Source organism: Gymnoscopelus microlampas, assembly GCF_963454915.1.
Source record: "Gymnoscopelus microlampas genome assembly, chromosome: 7".
In the NCBI taxonomy this organism is placed as follows: domain Eukaryota; kingdom Metazoa; phylum Chordata; class Actinopteri; order Myctophiformes; family Myctophidae; genus Gymnoscopelus; species Gymnoscopelus microlampas.
The window spans coordinates 4290704-4316847 of record NC_139944.1 but is presented as its reverse complement, the minus strand read 5'-3'; the positions used below and the strand labels follow the sequence as shown (position 1 = coordinate 4316847).

At 41.9% G+C, this 26144-nt stretch overlaps 1 protein-coding gene across 1 annotated transcript in view; it reads left to right on the top strand.

The window, feature by feature from the left end:
- Positions 1–1174: 1174 nt before the first annotated feature.
- LOC311049468 (uncharacterized protein) overlaps positions 1175–26144 on the top strand; it is a gene marked incomplete at its 3' end in the record, with an annotated part of 55792 nt that continues 30822 nt past the window's right edge. Inside the window, exons 1-7 of the mRNA XM_084063043.1 lie at positions 1175–1263; positions 8374–8587; positions 9345–9546; positions 11230–11352; positions 12300–12790; positions 13235–13550; positions 14266–15475. Coding sequence (XP_083919169.1) covers positions 8547–8587; positions 9345–9546; positions 11230–11352; positions 12300–12790; positions 13235–13550; positions 14266–15475 — 2383 coding nt within the window. The 5' untranslated portion in view covers positions 1175–1263; positions 8374–8546. The remainder of the gene's footprint in view (positions 1264–8373; positions 8588–9344; positions 9547–11229; positions 11353–12299; positions 12791–13234; positions 13551–14265; positions 15476–26144) is intronic.

The window sequence follows — 26144 nt, the reverse complement described above, 5'->3', positions numbered from 1 at the left end:
CATGAGTTAAAGTATACACACATGCCCCTGGTCAAATATTATTCAACCACAAGGGAAAGTCGCTCAGTCAAACTGAATACCTGACAGTATTCGAAAGTAAAAAACAAAAAAAGGTATTCAAAAGTATAAATTACCTTACATTGTAGGCAATTTTTAAATTGATTTTTAATTGGGGGGGGGGGGTGGCGTGGAATCCACTCCAGGGCCCCTGAGGGTCCCCAGACCCCAGTTTGAGTGGTCCAAGTGGTTCATAAAAAAAACTCCATCCTCCTAATTAGCTACAATGTTGAGTGACAAGTCACTCTCTCTTTTCTTTTTCTTTGTTCTTTCCTCATGGTTGCTAGGCCAAACAAACCACCATGTCTCTCACCATGGGACGGCCCGTCATGGGATAATCCCTGCATGCATGCATGCCTTGAGCAGAGCAGAGCAGACTAGAGGGGGAACTCTTTGTTACCTCCTCCTCAGTGGTGTAGAGTAACTAAGTACATTTACTCAAGTACTGTACTGAAGTACAATTTTGAGATATATATATATTTTTTTAACTTTACTGGAGTATTTCCAATTTTCTGTACTTTTACTTCTACTCCACTACATCTCAGCTCAGGGGCAAATATTATACTTTTACTCCGCTACAATTATTTGAAAAATGTAGTTACTAGTTACCTTGTAGATTTTGAATCGATTATTATTATAAAACATACATTACCCACTTCAGCCCTATAAACATTTCCGATGCATAGCATTGTGAGCTTGTAGATCTGCTATTTTCAAAAATATCTTAAAATGTTATACATTAGAAAACGTGTGAAACGGGACAGAATGCATAATGAGTACTTTTACTTTAGGTACTTTTAAGTACATTTCGATACATTTTGTACTTTTATTATACGTTGAAGTACATTTTGAATGAACTTGTAACAGAGTGTTTTTTACTTTGCGGTACTATATTTAAACTTTTACTTAAGTAAAAACATGTGAGTACTTTTACTTAAGTAAAAACATTTGAGTACTTTTACTTAAGTAAAAACATTTGAGTACTTTCTCCACCACCGCTGACTCTTTTGTTGCCTCCCCCCTCCTCCCCCTAAAAGAAGAATCCTCCTACACTCTAGCTGATTCTGGCGTGCTGCAGGTCCCACTAGATGCGTCTGTCTGTCTGTCTGGCTGGGCAAAAAAGTTCACACATCTCCACACTCAATTGGGACCTGCTGATCTCTGCTCCTAACACACCGTATCACCGCAACACTGTGGGAACTCAAGGTAAAAACAATAACTCATGCAAAACAAACAAACAGACACACGCGTGAACTAGAGGTTATAACCCCAGTTTCTTTACAGCAACTAAAAGTGTGCAAAGAGTCGATCGATCATTGTGATCAGGGAAACATCTGCCTGTAAACAACGTCCGACACGCTGTTTACAGGCAGATGTTTCACTGATCACAATGATCGATCGACTCTTTGCACACTTTTTTAGTTGCTGTATCCGTTTGTTTGTGCGTTTTATGCCCACTTTTTAATCTCGATGTATTTGGGCTACTGTTGTCAGGCTGTTATGCCCAGTTTGAACTTCTACTAAACTTGTGTTATGTTATGATCAATGTTAGGCTATAAGAGTAGAATAGCCATAATGTAGATAATACTCCGTAACTTACAACGTGTAACGGGGTATTTGTTACAAGTGAATGTCCGGTGTTAAAAAAAATATTTGAGTAAAAGTAGCCTACAAAAGTATTGGCATCAAAATATAGCCTACTACAATGTTTGAAAATAGCAGATCTACTACAAGCTCACAGCATGGTGTGTATGCGAGGCATTGTGAGCTTGGCTAGGGATGGAGTGGTTTTATTATAATATAATAAAATGTATATCTGCAAAGCAACTAGTAACTCAAGTTTTCAAATAATTGTAGTGGAGTAAAAGTACAATATTATATTGTAATATATATAGTGGAGTAGAAATATAAGGACTGAAAATTGGGAAAAAAAACTCCAGTACAAATCCCTCAAAAAGTGTGCTTATAAGTACAGTAGGCCTACTTGAGTAGTTATAAGTACATGTACTTAGTTAATTTCCACCACTGGTTAAAACTTGCAGCAAATATTTATTTTTGCATCAGTCTGCAAGTCTTTGCGGCTATTTTAACCTCGATATATCAATTAGAAAGTATAAATGTTGTAAATACATAGGTTTGCGGCAGCAACACGACTTTAATCATAGTGAACACTGTCTATTTAGGTGCAGGAGTATTTTTGTTTAATATTTTTGGGGTTATAAAAGTCATTTCTGGGTTCAAACAACTAAAGACCATGATAATAGCCTAATGCAGGAGTGACACAAAGACATTAAACTGTCATATGAAAGTGGTCTTCTATGCTCTTATGACAGTTTGTTGTAGGAAAACAAACACAATGCAAGTATATTGTATGAGAGTCAATCAATGGATGGAGGAGGGATTCTGGGGTTACAACGAAACTGGTGACCTGTCGAATTCCGTGACTCCACAGGGTCTATATCTATATGTATGCCTTTATTCAACTAAGTAGCCTGCATTTACTCAAGTACTACTTAAGTAAAATTCTGAGGTACTTTTACTTTAACTGGAGTATTTCCAATTGTCAGTACATTTGCTTCTACTCCACTACATCTGAGAGTCAAATGTTGTAAGCTACTTTTACTCCACTGCAATTATTTGACAACTTTAGTTGCTAGTTACTTTGTAGATTTGGATTATTATTACAAAACATACCTTAACCACTTCAGCTCTGCATACATTTCGGCCATTTGAAGATAACCGATCTACAAGCTCGCATTGTGAAATTGTAGATCGGCTATTTTCAAATGATTGTTATGCATTTTATACATTTGAAAACTTGTGAAATGGGACATTCTACATTGATACTTTTACTTGAGTAAAAAAATAAAAATAAATCCACCACTGCTATATTATGTCTATATTAGACTTGTTTGACAGCACTATCATCAGTGTTGTGTAAATTCATGTTTTAAAAAACAACAACATGTGATTAATGTGTATTTTCAGATAGGCCTATTTAACCAATTAAACCCTCAATACTTAGTAAAACAAAACTTGACCTTTGGCTCTGTACTTGGTCTGCTCTCTACACCAAACCTCTTTGCCGAAAATAGCAGATCTACAAGCTGTCGTGTAGATCTGCTATTTTCTGCAATTTATTTATGGAAATGCTGGCATGATCTCCAGTTAGGTCAGGTTACGTGTTATGTATGACTGTTGTTTGTCTTTTGAATAAAAAACAAACAAAATAACTAATAATAATAACAATAATAATAATAATAGCTGTGCCAGTTTACCTGAGATTGATTTAAACATTTTTATTCTATTCAGTTTCAATTATTTAATTATCACAGTGCATATCAGTCGTGGCAATATAGAAATACTCCGTTACAAGTAAAAGTCCAGAATGCAAAATGTAAAAGTACAAAAGTGTTGGCATCAAAATGTACTTAAAGTACGACAAGTAAAAGTACTAAACTGTTTGAAAATAGCAGATCTACAAGCTCACAACGCATCGCCACGTTGTGAGCTTGTAGATAAGCTATTTTCTAGCCTAGGTATAAAATAAGGCTAAAGTGGGTATGTTTTATAACGATAATAATAATACTTTATATCTGCAAAGTAACTAGTAACTAAAGTTTTCAAATAATTGTAGTGGAGTAAAAGTACAATATTTACCTCTGAGATGTTAGTGGAGTAGAAGTAAAATTATTGAAATTTGGAAATACTCCAGTAAAGTAAAAATACCTCAACATTTTACTTATCATGCAGCTATTTCTCTCAGAATGCAAACTAAAGAGAAGACTCGCTTCTGACTCCACAGTGACCTCTGGAGTCACACTTTTCGACAGGCTAACCAATGCCAGTGTAACAGCGCACGTAAGCTTAGCGTGTGAACTATTTCGCAATAACTGCGCACTAACTTCCACTGCGTGTTGTAATAATGGCTGTCAGCAGGCCGACTGTTTATATTTTGACAGTGTTGTAAAGTAACTAAGTACATTTACTCAGTCTCAAGTACTGTACTTATAAGTACAATGTTGAGATATTTTTACTTTACTGGAGTATTTCCAGTTTCCAATACTTTTACTTCTACTCCATCTCAGGGAAATATTGTACTTTTACTCCACTACAATTATCTGAAAACTGTAGTTGCTAGTTACTTTGCAGATATACATTATTACATTATGAAACACACATTAACCACTTAAATTTAGCCCTATTTTATATAGGCCAATCTACAAGCTCACAACGTGTCGCACCGCGACACGTTGTGAGCTTGTAGATCTGCTATTTTCAAACTTTTTAATACTTTTGCTTTTGGTACTTTAAGTACATTTTGATACAATACTTTTGTACTTTTACTGAAGTCAATTTTGAATTCCGGACTTCTACTTTTAACAGAGTACTTCTACATTGCAGTGTTGATACTTTTACCAAGTAAAACATTTGAGTACTTTTTCCACCACTGCAGAGACCCCCATAGAATATTTGTGTTAGGGTTAGTGTGTTTTTAAAAAATATATAATTTTTAAATAGCTGGTACGTACTGTGAGCTTGTAGATCGTCTATTTTCAAATAGCCAATATAGGGGTGATTTTGATGCTATAAACTCATTTAGCTGGGGACCCCCCTGGAATCCCCTCAAGGACCCCTGGGGGTCCCCGGACCCCACTTTGAGAGCCAGAATAGGATGCTGGGTTGTTGGCGATCACTTCAAAAGAAGGAAGTTGTCACATCTGTAGAGGAATGTAGAGTGTCTTCAAAACACTGTTTTGGAATGATTAAGAATTTGCCTGTTGATTGATTGATTGATTGGTGGTGTGTGTGTGTGTGTGTGTGTGTGTGTGTGTGTGTGTGTGTGTGTGTGTGTGTGTGTGTGTGTGTGTGTGTGTGCGTGTGCGTGTGCGTGTGCGTGTGTGTGACTGTGTGAAATGGGTCTCAGCTTGTCTCAGAAGTAAGAGGGGGGGGGGGGGGGGGGGGGTAGGGAGGGGCGGTCTCCAAGGACCAAAGGTTGGGACCCGCTGATATAAACCATATAGACTGTCAGTGACTCTCAGCCTTATCTACATGAGCACTAGGAAAGGGGCGCTCCACTGAGCACAGATCTTCACCAGGCTGGGTTGCCTACTCAGGTCTGTGTATATAGTTGCCAGCCATCAGGACCTGAGGAAGCTGTGTGGGAAATCGATTTTTGATTTTATTTCCTCCCTCGTTATTCCAGTTAACCCATTAAGACCTGGAACGCATCCGTGTCACTTTAGATTACATTACATTACAGTCATTTAGCAGACGCTTTAATCCAAAGCGACTTACATTAAGTGCATTCAACATAGGTGGGAAACTAAACTACTAATCACCAGAAGTCTTAAGTGCATTCTCTTCTAAAACAAGCAACTAAGAGTATACCTAGCAGCACAGGTAAAAGTGCAATATATCAGCTACCTACTTACATAAACAGATGAGACAAAGTAGGAAAATCAAATGAGCAAGAGCTAAAACAAATAAGTGTAACAAATAAACAAGATCCAATAAAACAATAAAACACAAGTTCGTACAACTAGTTAACAACAAGTAGGCAAGGCGAAGAGGAAGGGTAGAAGAGGTGGGTTTTCAGCCTGCGGCGAAACATGGGCAGTGACTCTGCTCTCCTGACATCAGTGGGAAGTTCATTCCACCACTGTGGGGCCTGAAATCCCCACTGATGTCAGGACAGCAGAGTCAGAGAGTCAGAGAGTCAGAGAGAGAGAGAGAGAGAGAGAGAGAGAGAGAGAGATATTATATATTTTTGATAGTATATTATTTATACTGATGCTAGGTTCTTGATATACCTGTGATCCTAGTTTACTGAGACCCTACACTGTCTCTCTGCATTCTATCATTCTATGTGTGTGTTTACCTTGGTTGCTTATTGTAAGTCTCTCTGGATAAGAGCGTCTGATAAATGCCTACTTTGTAGAGAGAGAGAGAGAGAGAGAGAGAGAGAGAGAGAGAGAGAGAGAGGTGATAAAAGGTAAAAGTGAAAAGATATAATGGAGTGTTGCCGTGCAACTCCAGTCTCTTTGACTATTGAGTGCACGTTTTATTAAAACATCTTGCTAAAAAGCATTTTTGAGACATCTCCCGTCCGCTCGCCCCTCCACCAGATTATGTCATCTCCATAATCAACCGGCCCCACACACACACACACGCGTGTGCCAAAATAAATAAATAATCCGCCGCAATTATTTTCAGCAAAGCAAAGCCCCTTCTAATGAGCACCGCTCAGGGCAGATTGTAACCGTAAGATTGTCATAGTGGCGTAATTATTATATATATATATATATATTGTTTTAGATCTTACTGACAATCATGGAACATGGCAGGAATATAATTGAAGTCTTGGACGCTCTCCATCTGGACGCTTTTTTTTTTTTTTGGACTGACGAGCCGTGAAAGGATTTTAGAAAAAGCATTTGGGTGTTTGATGTTTAACTCATTACGACCGGCAAAGCATCTGTCATTTTAGACGTTAACCATTATCGTTTACTTTGGGCTATTCAAAAATAGCAGATCTACAAGCTCTTACGAGCTTGTAGATCTGCTATTTTTGAAAAATCTTGAACATTTGTGCAACTCTTTGAATTTATTATTTTTCAAACTGCGAACATTTCGAACTCAAATCTTTGCTTCTGGGGGATTCTACAAATGTCTTCTAAATCCTAACAGTTTTTGGGGAAAAAACGTATGTTGTTATAATCAGTGGTTCTCAAACTGTTTCATGTCAAGAACCCCAAAACTTTATATATTTGGCCCGCGGACCCCCATCTCATCAAAATGTTGTTCCAAGGACCCCCCCAGAAGCAAAGATTGGAGTTAAAAATATTCGCTTTTAAAAAAAATATATATATATATATATATATTATATATATATATATTCAAAGATTTGCACACATTTCCACAATTTTTCAAAAATAGCTTGTAGATCTGCTATATTTTGTGGCTACACAGATGCGTTCCCGGTTTCAGTGGGTTAATGAGATGGACGATGTTAGATGTCTGTACGGTTCCCCCATGGCGGTTTAAAAAGCAAAGCTAGGACTCACAGGAGGAGGGTCTGAGCTCTAACTGTGATACCAGATGTGTAGCAGGGACCCATGCAGCAGCTATGTGTTCAGGATATGACAGGCCTCCCACTTCCACGCTGTCAGATGGAGACCTTGTATATTTCAGCTTTTTTTGTAGCGTTTAACTCATTCAATCCCGGGAACGCAACGCATACTGTGTCATTTTAGATTTTTAGCCATTATACTTTATACGTTGAGCTATTAAAAAAAAGCAGATCTACAAGGCCGTAGCTACGGCCTTGTAGATCTGCTATTTATTTTGAAAAATCGTGGAAATGTGTGCTGATCTGAAAAAAGTGAATATATATATATTTATTAAAGAAAATACTTGTAACTCAAATCTTTGCTTCTGGGGGATTCTACAATTGTCTTCTAAATCCTAACAAAAAGGATATGTATGTAAAGTAACTAAGTACATTTACTCAAGTACTGTGCTACAAATTTGAGGAATTTGTACTTTACTGGAGTATTTCCAAATTTCAGTACTTTTACTTCTACTCCACTACATCTCAGAGGCAAATATTGTACTTTTACTCCGCTACAGTTATTTGACAACTTTAGTTAACAGTTAACTTGTAGTTTTTGATTATTATTACAAAACATACTTTAACCATTTCAGCCCCATATATATTTCGGCCATACATTTCGGATCTACAAGCTTGTGAGCTTGTAGATCGTCTATTTCCAAAAGATTGTAGCACATTTGATACACATTACCTTGTGAAATGGGACATTCTGCACAATGAGTACTCTCTACTTTTGGCACTTTAAATACATTTTGATACCAATACTTTTGTACTTCAGTAAATTTTGAATTCCCGGACTTTTACTTGTAACACAGTGTATTTCTACATTGCAGTGTATTGATACTTTTACTTAAGTAAAAAATTCGAGTACCCCCCCCCCCCACACACACACACACACACACACACACACACAATTCCTGAAAAGTTAGTTTTTTGGAGAAAATATGTTTTCCACCCACAGCGATATGAAGGCCTCCTATGTCTCTCTCTCTCTCTCTCTCTCTCTCTCTCTCTCTCTCTCTCTCTCTCTCTCTCTCTCTCTCTCTCTCTCTCTCGCTGTCTCCTAACATCCCCTCTCTCCATGTTCCAGGTTGTGTGTGAGTGTGTGTGTGTGTGTGTGTGTGTGTGTGAGTGAGTGAGTGTGTGTGTGTGTGTGTGTGTGTGTGTGTGTGAGTGAGTGAGTGAGTGAGTGAGTGAGTGAGTGAGTGAGTGTGTGTGTGAGTGTGTGTGTGTGTGGGGAGGTGATTGATGAAGACAGAGACATACTACTGGAGGGAAATCCTTGAGGACAAAAAAACCCAAACCTGGCCAAACGGAACGGCGTCTGATCTTCTCCTCTGATTCGCTCCACTCGTCCCTGGGCGGGGCCGCCATCATGCCTCGTCTCCTGAGAGCTGAAGTGACGTGGTTTTTGAGGTATATATATGGGCTGTGTCGTCATCGTGAAATGTTTACCCGGCGATTAATTGTCTTGCAAATACTTGCGATTAACCCGTTAAGACTGGGAACGCATCTGTGTCATTTTTAGATTTCTTTGGCTATTCAAAAATAGCAGATCTACGAGCTTGTAGATCTGCTATTTTTGAAAACATTTCCGTGAACATTTGTGCAAACCTTTGAATATATATACTTTTAAAGCGAACATTTTTAACTAACTTGCTTCTGGGAGGTCCCTGGAACAACACATCGCGATTTTTCTAAAATAGCAGATCTACAAGCTCATAGCTTGTTTTTCGTGGCTTTCACAACAATCTGCACAGGGCCGATACGACAAATAACTTAAAACATATAGAGACATGTAATAATTGTACACTTTCAAAATTGACATATCATTGCTCTTTGGCCCGTATCTCCATATTTTAACCTTTTTTGCGTTTTTTTCGTAAATTAAAGCCCTACTTGATCTTACTATAGTGTCACACTAAAATAGCAGATCTACAAGCTCTGAGCTCTTCTTTCCAGTCTTGTAACTGGATTTTGTCCTGATATTTTGCAGTGGTGTAAAGTACATTTACTCAAGTACTGTACTTAAGCAGTAAGCTCACAATGTGTAGCATCGCGACGCATTGTGAGCTTGTAGATCGGCTATTCCCAAAACACATTTGATACATTACTGATATTTTGTAATATGTATGTGTCTAATATTTTCTGTCCAAAAAAAACCCCCAAAAAGGTGCTGTGTGCCTCTGGTGCTGTGCCTGTGTGTGTGTGAGTGCCAGAGGGACTGCACCGGGGTAGACTGCCCCCTGTTGGACAACTGCATCGAGGAGACATTGGTGAGCGGAGAGTGCTGCGCCTCGTGCGTCCACACGGGGTGCACGTGTGAGGGCTACCAGTACTACGACTGTGTCAACGCCGGCTTCAAGAACGGCAAGGTGATTGATTGATTGATTGATTGATTGATTGCATACTTTATTAACCCATTAACCCTTTAAGACCTGGAACGCATCTGTGTCATTTTTTCATCTGTGTCTTTGGCTATTCAAAAATAGCAGATATACAAGCTCATAGCGCGGCACCGAGTGCCGCGCTATGAGTTCGTAGATCTGCTATTTTTTTCTAAATCATGGAATATATGTATTTTTAAAGCAAACATTTTTAACTCAAATCTTTGCTTCTGGGGATTCTACAAATGTCTTCTAAATCCTAACAAAAATCCTACGAAGAAACGTATGTTGCTAAAAGTATGTTGCTAATATGTATGGTTTTCAAACTTTTTCATGTCAAGGACCCCAAAATTATATATTTGAACCCCCACCTCAAAATATTTTGTTCCAGGGACCCCCAGAAGCAAAGATTTGAGTAAAAGAATGTCGCGTAAAAATATATATATTCATATTCAAAGATTTGCTCAACTTTTCAAGTTTTTTTCAAAAATAGCAGATCTACAAGCTCATAGCGCGGCACAGAGTGCCGCGCTATGAGCTTGTAGATCTGCTTGTAGATCCGCGCTATGAGCTTGTAGATCTGGCTTAGAAATGCGACAAAAACAAAACAAACAAAACAAAAATCTAAATGAATTCAAGGCTTCATGGGGTGTATAATTGATAGAAATTGATTTCACCTGCAGGTTTAAGACCTGAGGCCGATTCTACAAATGCCTTCTAAATCAATAAATGCCTTCTATCAATATAATAACATGCATAGGTCAAGTAAGTAACTGAGCAAGCAAGTACATTTTTATTTATATAGCACTTCTCACAGAGAAAACTCACAAAGTGCTTTACATACAATACAAATTCAACAATTAAAACGAATAACAGCGGCACAAACTGTACGATAGAACTCGGAACAAAAAAAACAGCAAACATATTACAGAGAAGAAAAAGGTCAAGGATATTCCGCGAATGCCTGTCCACACAGAAGTGTTTTCAAGTGGTTCTTAACCCATTAAGACCTGGAACGCATCTGTGTCACTTTAGATTTCTTTGGCTATTCAAAAATAGCTGATATACAAGCTCATAGCGCGGCACCGAGTGCCGCGCTATGAGCTTGTAGATCTGCTATTTTTGAAGAATCGTGAAAACAGTTTTTTTTTTTTCCGAAAAACTGTTTTTTCAAAAAAGCGGCCTCGTGTCTTAATGGGTTAAAAATGCTCACAGACGCTGCAGCTCTCAGGACCTGCAGAAGGGAGCTACAGCCTGAAAGGCTCTGTCAAGTGGAATAATATAATAATGTGCATTTGTACGCGAGCACGCACGCGCGCGCGCACACACACACACACACACACACACACACACACACACACACACACACACACACACACACACTAGGTTCCTTAGGGTGAGTGCCGGGTGACTCTGCAGCTCCACTCCACCTACAGTGCCTCATAAATTGAACTCCACACTTCATTAAATTGTTTCTCTTTATTACTGTCCTCCGCCATTGTTCTCTCAATACTCAAATAACATTTCATTTGTGCTTTCCAATTTTGAAGGGAAAAGGTGCTTCTTTATTTTTCCAGTTTTGCAATAACAGATTTTTTTATACTAAAGCTGAAAAAAGAATGTGCCAATATGTGCGCTAAACTTTCCCATAAAAACCTTTAACCCCTTCAGGTTCCGGAGGGAGACTCCTACTTCGTAGACTACGGCAGCACGGAGTGCTCCTGTCCAGAGGGCGGGGGTCGGATCGGCTGTCACTTCATCAGCTGCCCCGACATTCCAGCCAACTGCATCGAGGTGCTTTATTATTATTATTATAAAATATTGTATTGCATTTTACCACATTTTTATCAGTGGTGGAAAAAGTACTGACATTTTTTACTTGAGTAAAAGTATCAATACTGCAATATAAAAATACTCTGTTACAAGTAAAAGTCCGGAATTCAAAATTGACTTAAAAGTACAAAAGTATTGGTATCTAAATGTACTTAAAGTACCAAAAGTACTCATTATGCAGAATGTCCTGTTTCACAAGTCTTCAAATGTATACAAATCCTTTGGAAATAGCAATCTACAGGCTCAGAACGACTATTTTGATTCATTGATAAAAAATGACATCTCGATTATTTGATGAATTGAAAAAGTAATAATAATGGATAGTTGCCGTTGACCTTCTGTTGAGCAGCTGTAAACATCTGTTGACTGGACTCTGGTCACATGACAACAGCAAGGGGTGCTGTTGAGACGAAAAGACTCAAGACAAAGTTTAAAGGCGTAGTACGTAACTTTGCCCAGTGTTTACATGACAAAACAATAAATGCATGTCATCATCAAGGAGTACAGACAACTATGCACACTTGCATTTTAAGGACAGCCATTCTTTTAGGTCAGTTTTGAGTTTGGTTAGGGAGTCGAGATCTTTAATGGGTTTTGGTAGGTCATTCCACATTTTAGTTGCAGCATAGTAGAATGCATTTTTTCCCCATGTTTGAGCCGAATGTTGGGGTAACAAGGTCGTAAAATAATTATGCTCCAAAGAGGCAAATGTATAGTGAGCAATGAAAAGTAGACGGAACAATGCGTAAGTGAAGCGAGAACTTTGTGGCTAGTGTTGTAGTGACGTGATATGTTGATGCCGAAACAATGAATTGGCATCACCGGGGCACAGGAAGGGCTGACTTTTCTCAAATGTAATAGGATGTAAACACACATATAATATTAGTATGAAACATATTCCCTCCCAGGTGTTGGAGCCAGCGGACGGCTGCATGCAGTGCGAGCGCATCGGCTGCGTGCACGGCGGGCAGAAGTACGAGGCGGGCCACTCCTTCACCATGGACCCGTGTCGGGTGTGCCACTGCCCGACCGACGGCGGCAAGCTCATGTGCTACCCGGTCCCCGACTGCGACCCGTCGCAGCACAAGCCCGGCGTCCACACGAAGCCCGCCTCGACCACGGAGGGGAACGCGGCTGCCGCCGCGCACGTCGGCCCCCCGTTTGGCTTCGACCGAGGAGGCCACTCCAAACCGCTACGACCGGCGGCACCACCGGCACCGGCTCCGGTTCCGGTTCCGGTTCCGAGTGGCGGCAACCTGCCGCTCTTCAAGCCACCGTCCGCCATGGATACCGAGGAGATGGAGGACTACGATTACGGTCCGATTACGGAGCTTCCGGATCTGTACCACCCCGAACCGCCGTTCTTCTACCCCAGCCAGTCGCCCTCTGCCGACAACAGGTAAGATTTTATCACAACATCAAAACAATGCTCACGATAACCATTTCGTGGAGATTTTGATTCATCAAGAAATTGTCCATCGTCATACACACACTGAACTCGAGTTGGCTCTGTACTTGGACCGCTATTTTCCCATCTACATCAAATCTCTCCCATCCACGCAGATCAACAAGCTTACATAGGATCGCAACGCAGAGTTATACACGTTTTTTTTATTATCGTGATAATATTGATAATAACAAATTATTTTGGCCGCAATAATCGCGATATACATTTTTTTCGCAAATAATCATAGTTGAATAAACAGCACAATATTTGCCTTTGAGATGTAGTGGAGTAGAAGTATAACGTATTGAAAATTGGAAATACTCCAGTAATGTAGACCTCAAAATGTACAGTACTTGTGTTAAACGCACTTAGGTTACTTTCTGCCACCGCCAACAGGGTCGTCTTCGCCTCACGTCACGCCTCCACGGGAACGGACCTGAGCGCTCCGCTCCAGGACATAACCGGTCCATTCCAGGATATGACCGGTCTTTTCCAGGGCTTGGGCCGAGGAGGAGGAGGAGGAGGAGGAGCCAAGCTGGAGTTGCGAGAACGACAAGCATTCCACGAGCACGTGTTGTCCACGGGCGGAGCGGAGGAGGTGACGGGCGGCCCTGCGTCGCCACCGGACCACCAGAGAAAGGCGCCCGGAGGGAGTTCCATGCGCCAGAACAACAGCGCCGGTACCTCTGTCACTGGGCAGAGAAACGTGCAGGTAGGTGGTTGGGGGGGATTATGGACTTTGATGGTACGATTATAGTGAGAGAAATAGTCACGGTTTCACCATTATCACGGTCATCGCGTGTGAATTAATTCTGCAAAATGGATGTATAAAGTCGGCACATTTGCTGCCTTTTAAAAAACACAAATAATACAGTAGCCATATAACACAGTATCAAATAATACTGACATAAATAAAAAGTATTATCTCTTTGGAAGTAGCCTCGATCTCCAGGCTTTTATTCTCCCTCGCGTTTTGCTCAAAAAGAAAGCCTGGACCAAGCTGTTGACATTTCTGGCATAGGAAGTGGGAGTCAACCTTTCATTTCCCCAACCAACCAGAGTGCAGTGGGCGTCACTCCAAATGTTGTGACGTCAGGGCTCTCAATGCTGCACGATGTGGGAGGGGGAGGGGCGCGGGGCGGTGAACCAATGGGAGCCTACGGATGTTTTCTCCGCCCCTCTAGACCATATATCAGACGCGCTGGGGCAGGCTACTTTGGAAGTAAATTCAATTTTAATATTTAAACGTCAATATAGGCTTCAGGACCTCTGCCCGCAAGGCTCTTCAACTGCATTACAAAGTAGTATCTTCAGCTCTACATTTATTTTGGCACATAAGTAGAGAATTATGTTTTGTGTCTGGATTATGCTGAGCCCCTACAATTGATTAATTGTGTTCATTTGAATTGCCCCATCTCTACACGCAGAGCCTACCGCACAACGCCAGAGCGTCAGAGAGCCTCGCTCGCCCCCTGCACCCTCTGCGAATGGCGGAGAGCGAAATCAAACCACAGACGGTTAGTCAGAGAGGAGGGGGCCACGGCGCGGGTTTCCCCATACACCGAGGCACAGCGAGTCAAAAACACCCCCCGCACAGAGGTTCAGTGACTGCAGTGCCTCCTCCCCAAAGACCCCCTGTGAGTAAAACGCCCGCACAGAAAGCATCGGACGGTATAATACGCCCCAAACACCCACCGAGCGCCGCAGAGAGTAACGTCTACTCCAGTGTGCACCCGGCGAGGAGAGGGGGCTCCGACCGGGCAATACCTCCGCTGTACCCTTTGACCCGCCCGCAGGCCGGTGGTCCGCTGTACTCCCACGGGACGGATGAGGCGCTGGATGTACAGTATACCAGCGAGGAAGACATGGGCGAGGAAGACATGATGGAAGAAGAAGAGGAAGAAGAAGAAAGTGTGGTCATGCTGACGAACGGAGAAGCGGCCGGAGGCAGGGACGTGCCCTACGTTATAGACCCTGTGGGTGACCACCGGGAAGCCGCCGCGGTGCTGCTGGAGCAAATCTCCGGGAGGACGGAGATGATGCCCCCCGCCACCGCCAACGTCGTACCGACCAGCACCGCCAAACCCACCAGCACGACCAAACCGAACACAACCGCCAAACCGACTACCACCACCAAACCGACCACAACCTCCAAACCGACCACAACCTCCAAACCGACTACGACCACCAAACCGACCACAACCTCCAAACCGACCACGACCACCAAACCGACTACGACCACCAAACCGACCACGACCACCAAACCGACTACAACCACCAAACCAACCACAACCACCGAACCGACTACAACCACCAAAACCACCACAACCACCAAACCCACCACAACCACCAAACCGACCACAACCACCAAACCGACCACGACCACCAAGCCGACCACTACCGCAAAACCGACAACCACTACCAAATCCACCACGACCGCCAAGACGACCACCACCACCACCGCCAAGCCGACCACCACCACCGGCACCGTCCGACCGCCGCCCAGGGTAAAGGTAGACTCTCCCCAGGGTGAAGAGAAGCCCCAGATACAGCTCAACCTAAACGGCGAAATCTCTGAGAAGGCCGCGGAAGAGGAGAAGAGAGACAGTTCCGTCTTCCTGCTCGAGCCCGACAGAGGTGAGTGAGAACATGTTCTCCACACCGACGTGCCGCATTTTTTACCATACAACTTATTTAGTTTATAGCGAATGCGAAGAGGATCTATGCACAGCAGCCATATTATCACTTCCTTCACAGGTGTTACCAGTGATACTAATGAAGGCTCTGTTCCATTTAGTGTAGCACAGTAGTTCTCAGATTTTTGAATTTCAGATTTCCACGACCCCCATAACTCTCAGAGTTACACACCCGTAAAGGGCCATTTGGGAGTGTTTCCAGTGAGCCAACATGCACAATATCAGCACCCTGACTCCGTCTGACCAGAATGGAACAGAGCCTTCATTAGTATCATTGATAACACCTGTGAATGTCTTACAGTATGGCTGCTGTGCATAGGGCCTAGTCCTTGAGACAAGCAGTTGCCTCCTGGTCTGCTGTGTTGGAGCGCGACTAGTCCTCCTTTCAGTCTTTGTAGAAGACGAGCTTCAATGATGTGCTCCGTTGTTCGCTGCTCTCCACAAGCACACAGTGGGCTATAGGGCTGCTGCACCATTTGTGAAGGCTGGCCAAGCAGAGGCCATGTCCGCTCCTGAATCTGTTGAGAGTTGACCACTGCCTCCTTGGGGGGGTGGGTGCCAGGGACCTGTTGGGTGAATGTATTAAGAGTTGACCACTGCCTCCTTGGGGGGTGGGTGCCAGGGACCTGTTGGGTGAATGTGTTAAGAGTTGACCGCTGCCTCCTTGGGGGGTGGGTGCCAGGGACAAGGCGTTTGTTTGGGACCTCCTCGGACTCCCGTTCCTTTACCCGAGCTGATTGGATGGTGAAGTCAGCTTGGTGGGGAGTTCTTCCAAGTCGGTCGTCCTATGGAAGTCGAGCAGTGGGTGGGCTGAAGATATGTACATGGATTTGTAGATGGGGTTGTAGGTATCTACGTGGATTGGTACAGTAGAAGGGGAGAATCTTTGACCTTTTTGAAGCATCCTTTGAGTAAATGCTACTCACCGGATATGTGTTTGATAAGACAGGGAGCCAGGGGAGCGGGTGTAGGCCATACACTGTGAAATCATCAGTATATTCATCTAAATCTGAGAGGGTACAATGTTTAACCCCTTAAACCCCATATGGTTGACCCTCAGGGCTCTATGCTGGTTTATGGTTTTATTGGATCTTGTTTAGTCGATTTGTTTTAGCTCTTGCTCATTTGATTTAGCTATTTTGTCTCATCTGTTTAAGAAAGTAGGTAGCTGGTATATTGCACTTTTACCTTAGCGCTAGGTGGTTTTGGTTGCTTGTTTTAGCAGAAAATGCACTTAAGACTTCTGGCGATTAGTAGTTTTGTTCCCTACCTATGTTGAATGCACTTATTGTAAGTCGCTTTGGATAAAAGCGCCTGCTAAATGACTGTAAATGTAATGTAATGTGGTGTATTTTCTGTTTTGTGTTATTGTGGGGAAGGCTTTCGCAGAAAATAGCAGATTGACAAGCTCACAATAAGGATGCTGAGGTTTAAGTGGTTAAATTGTTTACATTTGCACTGTGATTTTACTTGACCCACAACATACAGTGAAATTGGAATATAATGTACATCTCTATACCTCTTACCTATGTAAGAGCTATCTCAAATGTAAAGAAAAAAACATTCTTCACAAACACCTACACACTTCATTGTTAAAGATTTATTCACCCATAATTCTACTGTGAGCGAGTGGAGGCGGTAACTACCCTGCATATAGTGGAGATGTTACCGAGGAGCACGAGTGAAGCCATCACTCATGATGACTCCTCCACTGCTACAAGAGAACATTCTTATTCACCGGGATGTAAAGTAACTTTCGCCTTTTTTTTGGTACTTTCTTTTGGTACCAACACTTTTGTACTTTTACTCAAATCCAATGAATACAGTGCTTTTACTTTGCTACTTAAACGTAAGTAAAGACGCTTCCACCACTGTTAAGGACGTCACGGACCAATGCAGACCAATGAGTCTATGAGTCGCAAGTAATTATCCCTTCATTGCTTATTTCCCACATTTATTTTTCTTTTCTTTTTTTTCTAATACAAAATCAAACAAATTCCATACATAAAAATAAATATTACATATAATATTACAATATTACAATAAGTATAGTGAAAATCTACAAGATCTACAAGCTCACAAGACAACACGTTTCTCTTTTGGGTCTCCAGCTAAAAGGTTTGGGAACCTCTGCTCTAGCTGGTGCCAAGTCTGTCCAGTCGCATTGTGTGTTCATGAAGCTTCCATCGGCTCACAAAATCAGGCACTGTTGCTCTCTCTCTCTCTCTCTCTCTCTCTCTCTCTCTCTCTCTCTCTCTCTCTCTCTCTCTCTCTCTCTCTCTCTCTCTGTCTCTCAGCCCTCCGCTCCACAGCATTGTTCTGACAGGACAACGTTCCACTTCCCTGGCTGGGTTATAAATAGCAGGAGAGGGAACCGGCCGCGGTCATAATAATTTACTCGAGCGCCCCAGACTCCCGTCCCGTTCCCCCGGAACGTTGTACCTGAGCTGGGGCATAAATATGGATCACGGGGGGGGGTTGTCAACCTTTTCTGGATCAGGGCCCTCTCCAAAGCGTTGGCGGCACCACCCACCTGACCACTTCAGAAGAAAGAAAGTGTTAAGTGGTCAGATGGGTGGGCTGTTTATTTTGTAACTGTTTTCCCGGCTTGGGTCGATGGAATGTTTTTTTTTAAAGAACCATGTCATTTTTTAAAACATGATTCTTTTTAATGTCATGATGTTTTGCCAATTATTTGGGGGCCCCTCTTGCAATACCCTCACCGGCCCACAGGTTGAGAACCCGCTGATCTAGACCAGAGGGCGATCAAAGTGCTCTCTCTCTCTCTCTCTCTCTCCCCTTCCAGGGGTCCTTGAAGGAGTTCCAGGCATGCCCCCAGAACTACGGTAGAACAGTGAAGCGGCCAAGCCCGGTGGTCAAATCTGAGAATGCACTTAAAATGCTACTGCGCGTGCGCCTCCCGTTTTGTGCGCATGCTCACGACGCGTCACGACCCATGGATCCATTCCATTGGTTCATATTGGTTCCATATTGGTTCCTAGTCTTACTTCCGGGTGCTTCAAAACACCACTGAGCACATTCATTGAAATGATAGCTGGGGGCGGGGCAATCCGCCCTCTAGTTATATTATATTATACCTCTATGGTTCCAGGGGGTCCACAGGCAAATGATTGATAGTGAGGAACCAAATGGACCCTTGTGGGTCTGTAACTCTGAGAGTGTACAAATGGAACCAAATGGACCTGTTGGGTCCATTTGGTTCCATTTGTACACTCTCAGAGATAAAGTAACTCAGATGATACTACTCTGTATAGATTGGGGGTCCCAGGGATCAACAGGGTATCAAATGGGGCTCCGTAGCCTAAAGCATATCAAACTGGGGGTCCTTGGAATTAAAATGTTTGAGAATAACACTGCTATAACTGTAAATGATCTTCTTTTATGGGGGTCCCTGGTGTATCTTTTCAAATGGGGATCCGTGGGCTAATTATGTGTAATTTCGGGGGTCCTTGACCTCCGAATGAAAAGTTGGCTCCCCTAGCTCTAGGTACCATATGAACTTGGTGAATTGTTCCGCCCCCATGCACAGACATCTGGATGTGGACACTACAACTGGCTGGCTGGCTGGCTGGCTGGCTGGCTGGCTGGCTGGCTGGCTGGCTGACTGACTGACTGACTGACTGACTGACTGACTGACTGACTGCACGCTGTCTGCAAAAGGAGAATGCACATGCACCCGCGGCGTATCCAATAACTCAGCTTTCTCCCCATGCCTAGAGCCCACGTAAATTCCACCGCTCAGACCTTCTCCCCTCACCCTAAAACACTGTTTCCCAAAACACTGAGTTGCGACCCATTTTTGGGTCGCGGACCACTTTTTATGGGTCGAGAGAAAATAATCCCCTTTTTTTTGTTATTCTACATTCACATCATTAAAATATTTGATCAATTAAAAACAATTCCAACATTCCAACGTTCAAAAAGTAGTGAGAATAGCAGATCTACAAGCTCACAAGTGAGCTTGTAGATCTGCTATTTTCCGGACAAGCGTCTAATTTCTCTTTTGGCTCTTAACCCATTAATACCTGGAACGCATCTGTGTCACTTTCGATTTCTTTGGCTATTCAAAAATAGCAGATATACAAGCTCATAGCGTGGCACAGAGTGCCGCGCTATGAGCTTGTAGATCTGCTATTTTTGAAAAATCTACATTTTTTGTTTTTTGTTTTTTTTCAAAAAACTGTTAGGATTTAGAAAACATTTTTAAGAATGGCCTCAGGTCTTAATGGGTTAAGCTAAAAAGTTTGGGAACCACTGCCCTAGGCTAAAACCCCGTACTGTACCTCTCAAAAACAACCTTGAGGGAACCGGACGTCAGGCACAATTTACGATCGCACCCTGACTCCCCTGGCCTGACGCTGTCTTCCTGCAGCTATAGTGAGAGGCCGCAGCGCGCCGCCGAAGCCTCGGGGGGGTGACGGGTGGTGTTGACAGGTTTAGGCCGGTAGTTTCACAACCTGGGGGTCTGAGGCCCGTGAGAAAACCTGGTTCTGTTTGGAGGTGGTCCAACATTTTAAACATGTTGCACCGGGATCATAGCGAACTCCCACATGCAACCGGAGGTGGACAGTAACTAAGTACATTTACTTGAGTGCTGTAGCCTACTTAAGTACATTTTTGGACTATTTGTTGTTGTTGTTTTTTTTGCCAATGACTTTAATAGTCGTAGTATTAGTATAGTAATTATGACTATGTTTATTAAGGTGATAAGATCTAAAAAACGTCTAAAGTTCGGCAAAAAAACACCCACTTGAATGGAGAGAAATTCTTTCTGACACCAGCAGGGGTGAAACAGCTCTCAAAGAGACCCGGGAAAAAAACGAGCGTTCCTTGTTTCAGCTTTTCCCACGTGTACTGGTTTCCTATGCATGAACTGTAGCATTATGTGTCATCATGGCGTTCTGCTGCGTTGCTAACACCGTTCTCTCTGCTATCTGTGGAGAGGACAGCTTCCATCTGGCCTTAAACACCCCACACACACGCGTGCACACACACACACACGCGCACACGCACACACACACACACACACACACACACACACACACACACACACACACACACACACACACACACACACACACACACACACACACACACACACACACACACACACACACACGACGACTATATGACTAAGGTCTGGGGTCCTTCTCTCTGTCTGCTCTAAGAAGCTCTGCTGCTAGATAACTAGCATACATTACCATTCATTTGACCACTTAAACCCCACTATCCATACTGTGGGGAAAGCTTTCGCAACAAAAAAACAATTGACAAGCTCAGAACACAATGCAACACTGCTCCTGCCTGCATAGTAGAGACTAAGTTCCTCGTTAGCCTCAGTCAATGGCGACATGGACAGAGGAGAGATCAATCAAACACAGGTGGCTCACAACACAGCTGCCAGCTAATGACCTTAACCACATGAAAGATTAAACTGATCATGACTCAGCTCATAATGGACTTAAGCAGCGGATCACATTAGCATGCTCCGTTTTTAAACAACGTTTGGCTGAATATAGTTAGTCAAACAACGCAATATATGTGGCTGCTATTGAATATATTTACCTCCTTTTATATTTATTTTTACCCATTAAAACCGGGAAAGTATACGTGTCATTTCAGATGTTTGCGTTGGCTACTCAAAAATAGCAGATATACAAGCTCACAGCGCGTCACTTTCTGCAGTGCTGCGAGCTTGTACGTCTGCTGTTTTTGTAAAATAAATACAAATCTTGAAAGTGTGAGAACTACTGGTTTAGAATGCATTTGTAGAATCGGCCTCTGGTCTTAATGAGTTAAACCTTTATTTTGACAGTGATAGTGGAAAAAGACATTGGGAGGTCCGTCCGGCTGGTCGTGGGAATCGAACCGGGGAGTTAATGAATCAGGGCATTGCGCCCGTGTGCTCTGCGCCTTGACCCCAGTGATTTTTTTTTCACGTTTTGTGCCCGAGGCTCACCTTAGCTGTACTGTTAATAAGCATGTTGATAAAGTATGCAATCAATCAAAACCAACGGGGCAAAGTGCAAATGTCACAGCCAGTGGTGGGAAAAGGTGCTCGCATTATTTACTTAAGTAAAAGTATCAATACTGCAATGTAGAAATACTCTGTTACAAGTAAAAGCCCGGAATTCAAAATTGCGACACATTGTGAGCTTGTAGCTATTTTCAAATGGCCGAAATGTATATAGGGTTGAAGTGGTTAATGTATGTTTTGTAATAATAATCAAAATCTACAAAGTAACTAAAGTTTTCAAATAATTGTAGTGGAGTAAAAGTACAATATTTGCCTCTGAGATGTAGTGGAGTACAAGTAAAAGTACAGACAATCGGGAATACTCCAATAAAGTAAAAATACCACGGAATTGTACTTAAGTACAATTTACTTAGTTACTTTACACCACTGGTCACAGCACGCCAGTGTACTTCAAAACACTGTTTGGGAAACACTGCCCTATAAAACTGGCGTCTGATCAATGGAGCGATCGATGCCATGGCTCCCCCACCTTAGATATGGAGCGATGCTTATCCCCAGATCAAACCCCCTCCCCCAGACACCAGCTATCAGATGCACGCTGTTAGTTTCAGCAGCTGTTAGAAAAAGACAAGGTCTTTGTGACTGTCATTTAAACTGTAATGTAGATATCATGTTATTTAGACAGATCACATGGTCCAGTTGTTTACCTGGCATCCTATAGTTTAAATGTACAGATTATTGATTTTTTTGTTATTACGCGGCTTGGCTGAATGCTTGCTTCTGATTGGTCAATCGCTGAATTCAGCGGTGTGTTATTTCTTGATAATGACCGATGGGCTCTATAATAGACCGCTGTCTAATCAAAGACCCAGAGCAGCTGGTTCATATCAATCTGTACTGCTTGATTTTGTGCCTTATCCAACATGACAGCCATGTAAACAAACACACCATGTCAATTACAACTAAACATTGCTCTCAAGAATGTTTTTTAAAACATTTGAAGCGAGAAATAGACGATGCGGTAACCAAAAAATGTACACAAAACACTTCCTTGTTTTCCGAGGCGACCATGTCCGCCCAGTGCACCACTTATGGAATACTTTCATTGCCGTAAGCAAGGAAATACTTTGTTTTGTCGTTACTTTTGGGTCAATTAATTAATTCATTTAATAAGTAGCTGTGTAATAAGCAGGATAATTGATGGGTAGCCGGTCATTATTGATAAATAAATCCCCTCAGGGTGATTAGGAGCACCTGTCGGGATGTATTTATCAATAATGACCGGCTACCCGTCAATTATCCCGTGCATATTATACTGTTTAGACTGATGCTAGGTTCTTGGTTTACGTGGCTGTGATCCTATATATAGTTTACCGAGGCACTACTTTGTCTCTCTGCGTTTGATGTATGTGTTTACCTTGCTTATTGTAAGCCGCTCTGGTTTAAGAGTGTCTGCTAAATGCTGTAAAATGTGTCTTTAAACTTACACTGGGTGGATAAATCACTACTCTGGACTTTTACCCTGTGATCAACAGAAACGCACTCCTAAAAAACTGTGATGGTATGTCCGTTTAGAGACTTTAAGTTTAGACAGAGGTGAGTCAGTCCTGATGGCAATGATGAAGAACACATGATGATGACATGATGAACAGCTGCAGGCTGAGAGTCTCGTCTGGTACCAGAGTCTCTGCTTTCAGCTGTTTGGCCATGGGGCGGCAACATTTCCATCGTGAACATGAAGCCAGTGTGGACGTAATGCAAACGCCGCTGTTCTCATTAATGGCCTAGAAGGTGTCGCTATTTCAACGTTACACTTGATTTTATTACCTTAGTAATCATTGTCCTAAATACTTTACGCTTCCAGTCGCTAGTTTAAAGTCTTTTTTTAATTACCATGATATGCGTCTTTGTAAATTATGGTCCCATTATTTTTTATTTAGAAGGCTGTGCTTCTAGGGCATACATACAACTGGCAGCCTGGGGGCCACATGCTGCACCCACCTTCACTTTATGCGGCCCGCAGGTTAATAATATCTGATATATAATTGATTTCAGCTGTTACAATTCCACACATGCAAACATGACCCGGTTTGATTACTTCAGGCTATATTATAGTAGCTTAATGACTAGTATTAAAATTCTGTTGTCTTTTTATGTCCAACGTATTTAAGTTCAAACATAAGTATAACTAAATGCATTTGAAATAAATAAAAAATGTAACTTTTCAGGATTCCAATTCAAAAATAGTAAAAAAAAATCTGGATTCCAATTTAAAAAATAGCAAAAATAGCAGATCTACAAGCTCAAAATGCGTCACACACGTTTTGAGCTTGTAGATCGGCTATTTTTGCTACTTTTGTGTGACATAGAATGGCACGACAGTATATGCAATGTGGCCCTCTGGAGTGAGTGTGGAAATATAGTGTCCCTCTGCATCATCAAAGCTGCCCACCCCTGTTCTAGGGCTTCTTCTACTAGTTCTACTGAGTAGAACTCGCTGCCCTTCCAGCCAATTTTTGGGAAAAGATGGTGGATTTGAATTAGCTGAAATAGGGGCTTTCAAAACGTCACGTCAGGTTTTTTTTCTTTTTTTTTGACTGAACCAGTGGTTCTCAACCTGTGGTCCAGAGCCCACTGGTGGGTTGTGAGGAATATTACAATTGGGCCCCCCAAATAACTGGCATAACGGACAAAAAAATTGATAGTAATATAACATAAAATAATGTCATGGTATTTACTAATAGTTCCATTGATCCACGTCGGAACACAATCTGGACTAAACCTCTGTCTGCACCGAAAGATTCATGTGTTGTGAGCTTGTAGATCAGCTATATTCGTCTATAGTGACATGCCCAAACGGGACATCAGGTTGAAAGCAGTTAAGTCAGTCCGTGGGTTTTATAAATATTGGACCAATGGAAAAAAAAGTAGTGCAAATAGCAGATCTACATGCTCACTTGTGCAGATCGGCTATTTTCACAATTTTATTTAAACAAATAAAATGATATAAAAAAAAGGACAGTATTGGACTATGAAACTGTGGGTCCTTGGAAATGAAAAGTTTTTTCATTTCCGCATCTACACAAGTCTTCTAAATCCTAACAGTTTTCTTTTTTCATGTCAAGGACCCCCAAAATGGTTATGGAGCCCCATCTCAAAATATGTTGTTCCAGGGACTCCCCAGAAGCAAAGATTTGAGTTCAAAATCTTGGCTAAAACAAATTATATATATATATATATATATATATATATATATATATATATATATATATATATATATATATATATATATATATATATATATATATATATATATGAGCTTGTAGATCTGCTATTTTTGAATAGCCAAAGTGCAAAATAATGGTTATAGACACAAATATTTGAGTTAAAATGTTCGCTTTGAAAAAGATATACATTCAAAGTATTCACATTCACAAATGTTCACCTTTTTTATTTTAAATTGCAGATCTACAAGCTCATAGCGCGGCACTCTATGAGCTTGCATATATGCTTTTTTTGAGTAGCCAAAGTACAAAATAATGGTTATAGCTAAAACCTAAAAATGACACAGATGCGTTCCCGGATTGAAGGGGTTAATGTCTGGTGTAATTGTAAACCGGGCACACGTGTGTGTTTTCACTGCATTCAATACAAAAGCGTTCCATGTGCTGGACTTCCTGTGTGGAATAATATAGAACACAGAGAGAGAGGGAGAGAGAGAGAGAGAGAGAGAGAGAGACGCTCCGCTCTGCCGTGTGGAAAATGTGACTTTGATTTCCGACCTTGGACACGGTCCAGCCGACGCACAAACTATGTGACCTTGACGCTATATAGCAGAGAAAAGTGAAAACACTCCCTCTTCAAACACACTTCCTCATGTCTGGAGTCTGTGGGCAACCTTTGAAAGATTTGAGGTATAGGGGTAAGGGATATCTTTGTGTTAACCCATTAAGACCTGAGGCCGATTCTACGAATGCCGGGAAAAAGAAGAAGAAAAAAAAAATCAGCAGTTCTCACACTTTCGAGATTTTTCAAAAATCTTCAAAAATAGCAGACGTGCTGTGAGCTTGTATGTCTGCTATTTTTGAATAGCCAACGCTAAAATGATACAGATGATTTCCCGGGTTTAAAGCTGTTTTTTTATTACAAAGGTTAAAGCACTATATATTCTGAATCATTGCTATAGAGTGTTTGTCCAGTCTCTCCAGCTCTTTAATAAACAGAACATACATTTTCAGGTGGGTGGCAACATTTCAGCCAATCAGGAGAGGGTACCCATTTATCAGCTTTATTTTTTAGCCGATCTACAAGCTCACAACGTGCCACGTTGTGAGCTTGTAGATTGGCTACTTTCTCCAAATTTTGTGTAAAGGGAAAATACTAGCGAATACGTTGGCTCTGAGATCTATTGGAGTAGAAGTGTAATGTATTGAGACATGGACATACTCGAGTAAAGTAAAAGTAACTCTTGTACTTGAGTACATAGTACTTGAGTGTTTTTTTTGCTACTTTGATCGGGTGCGAAAAAATGCAACTTGATTGAAACGCTCTTCTGTTTGTTTGATTTAACTGATTGAATACTTTATTAGCAAGTGTGTTGGCGCTACATGTA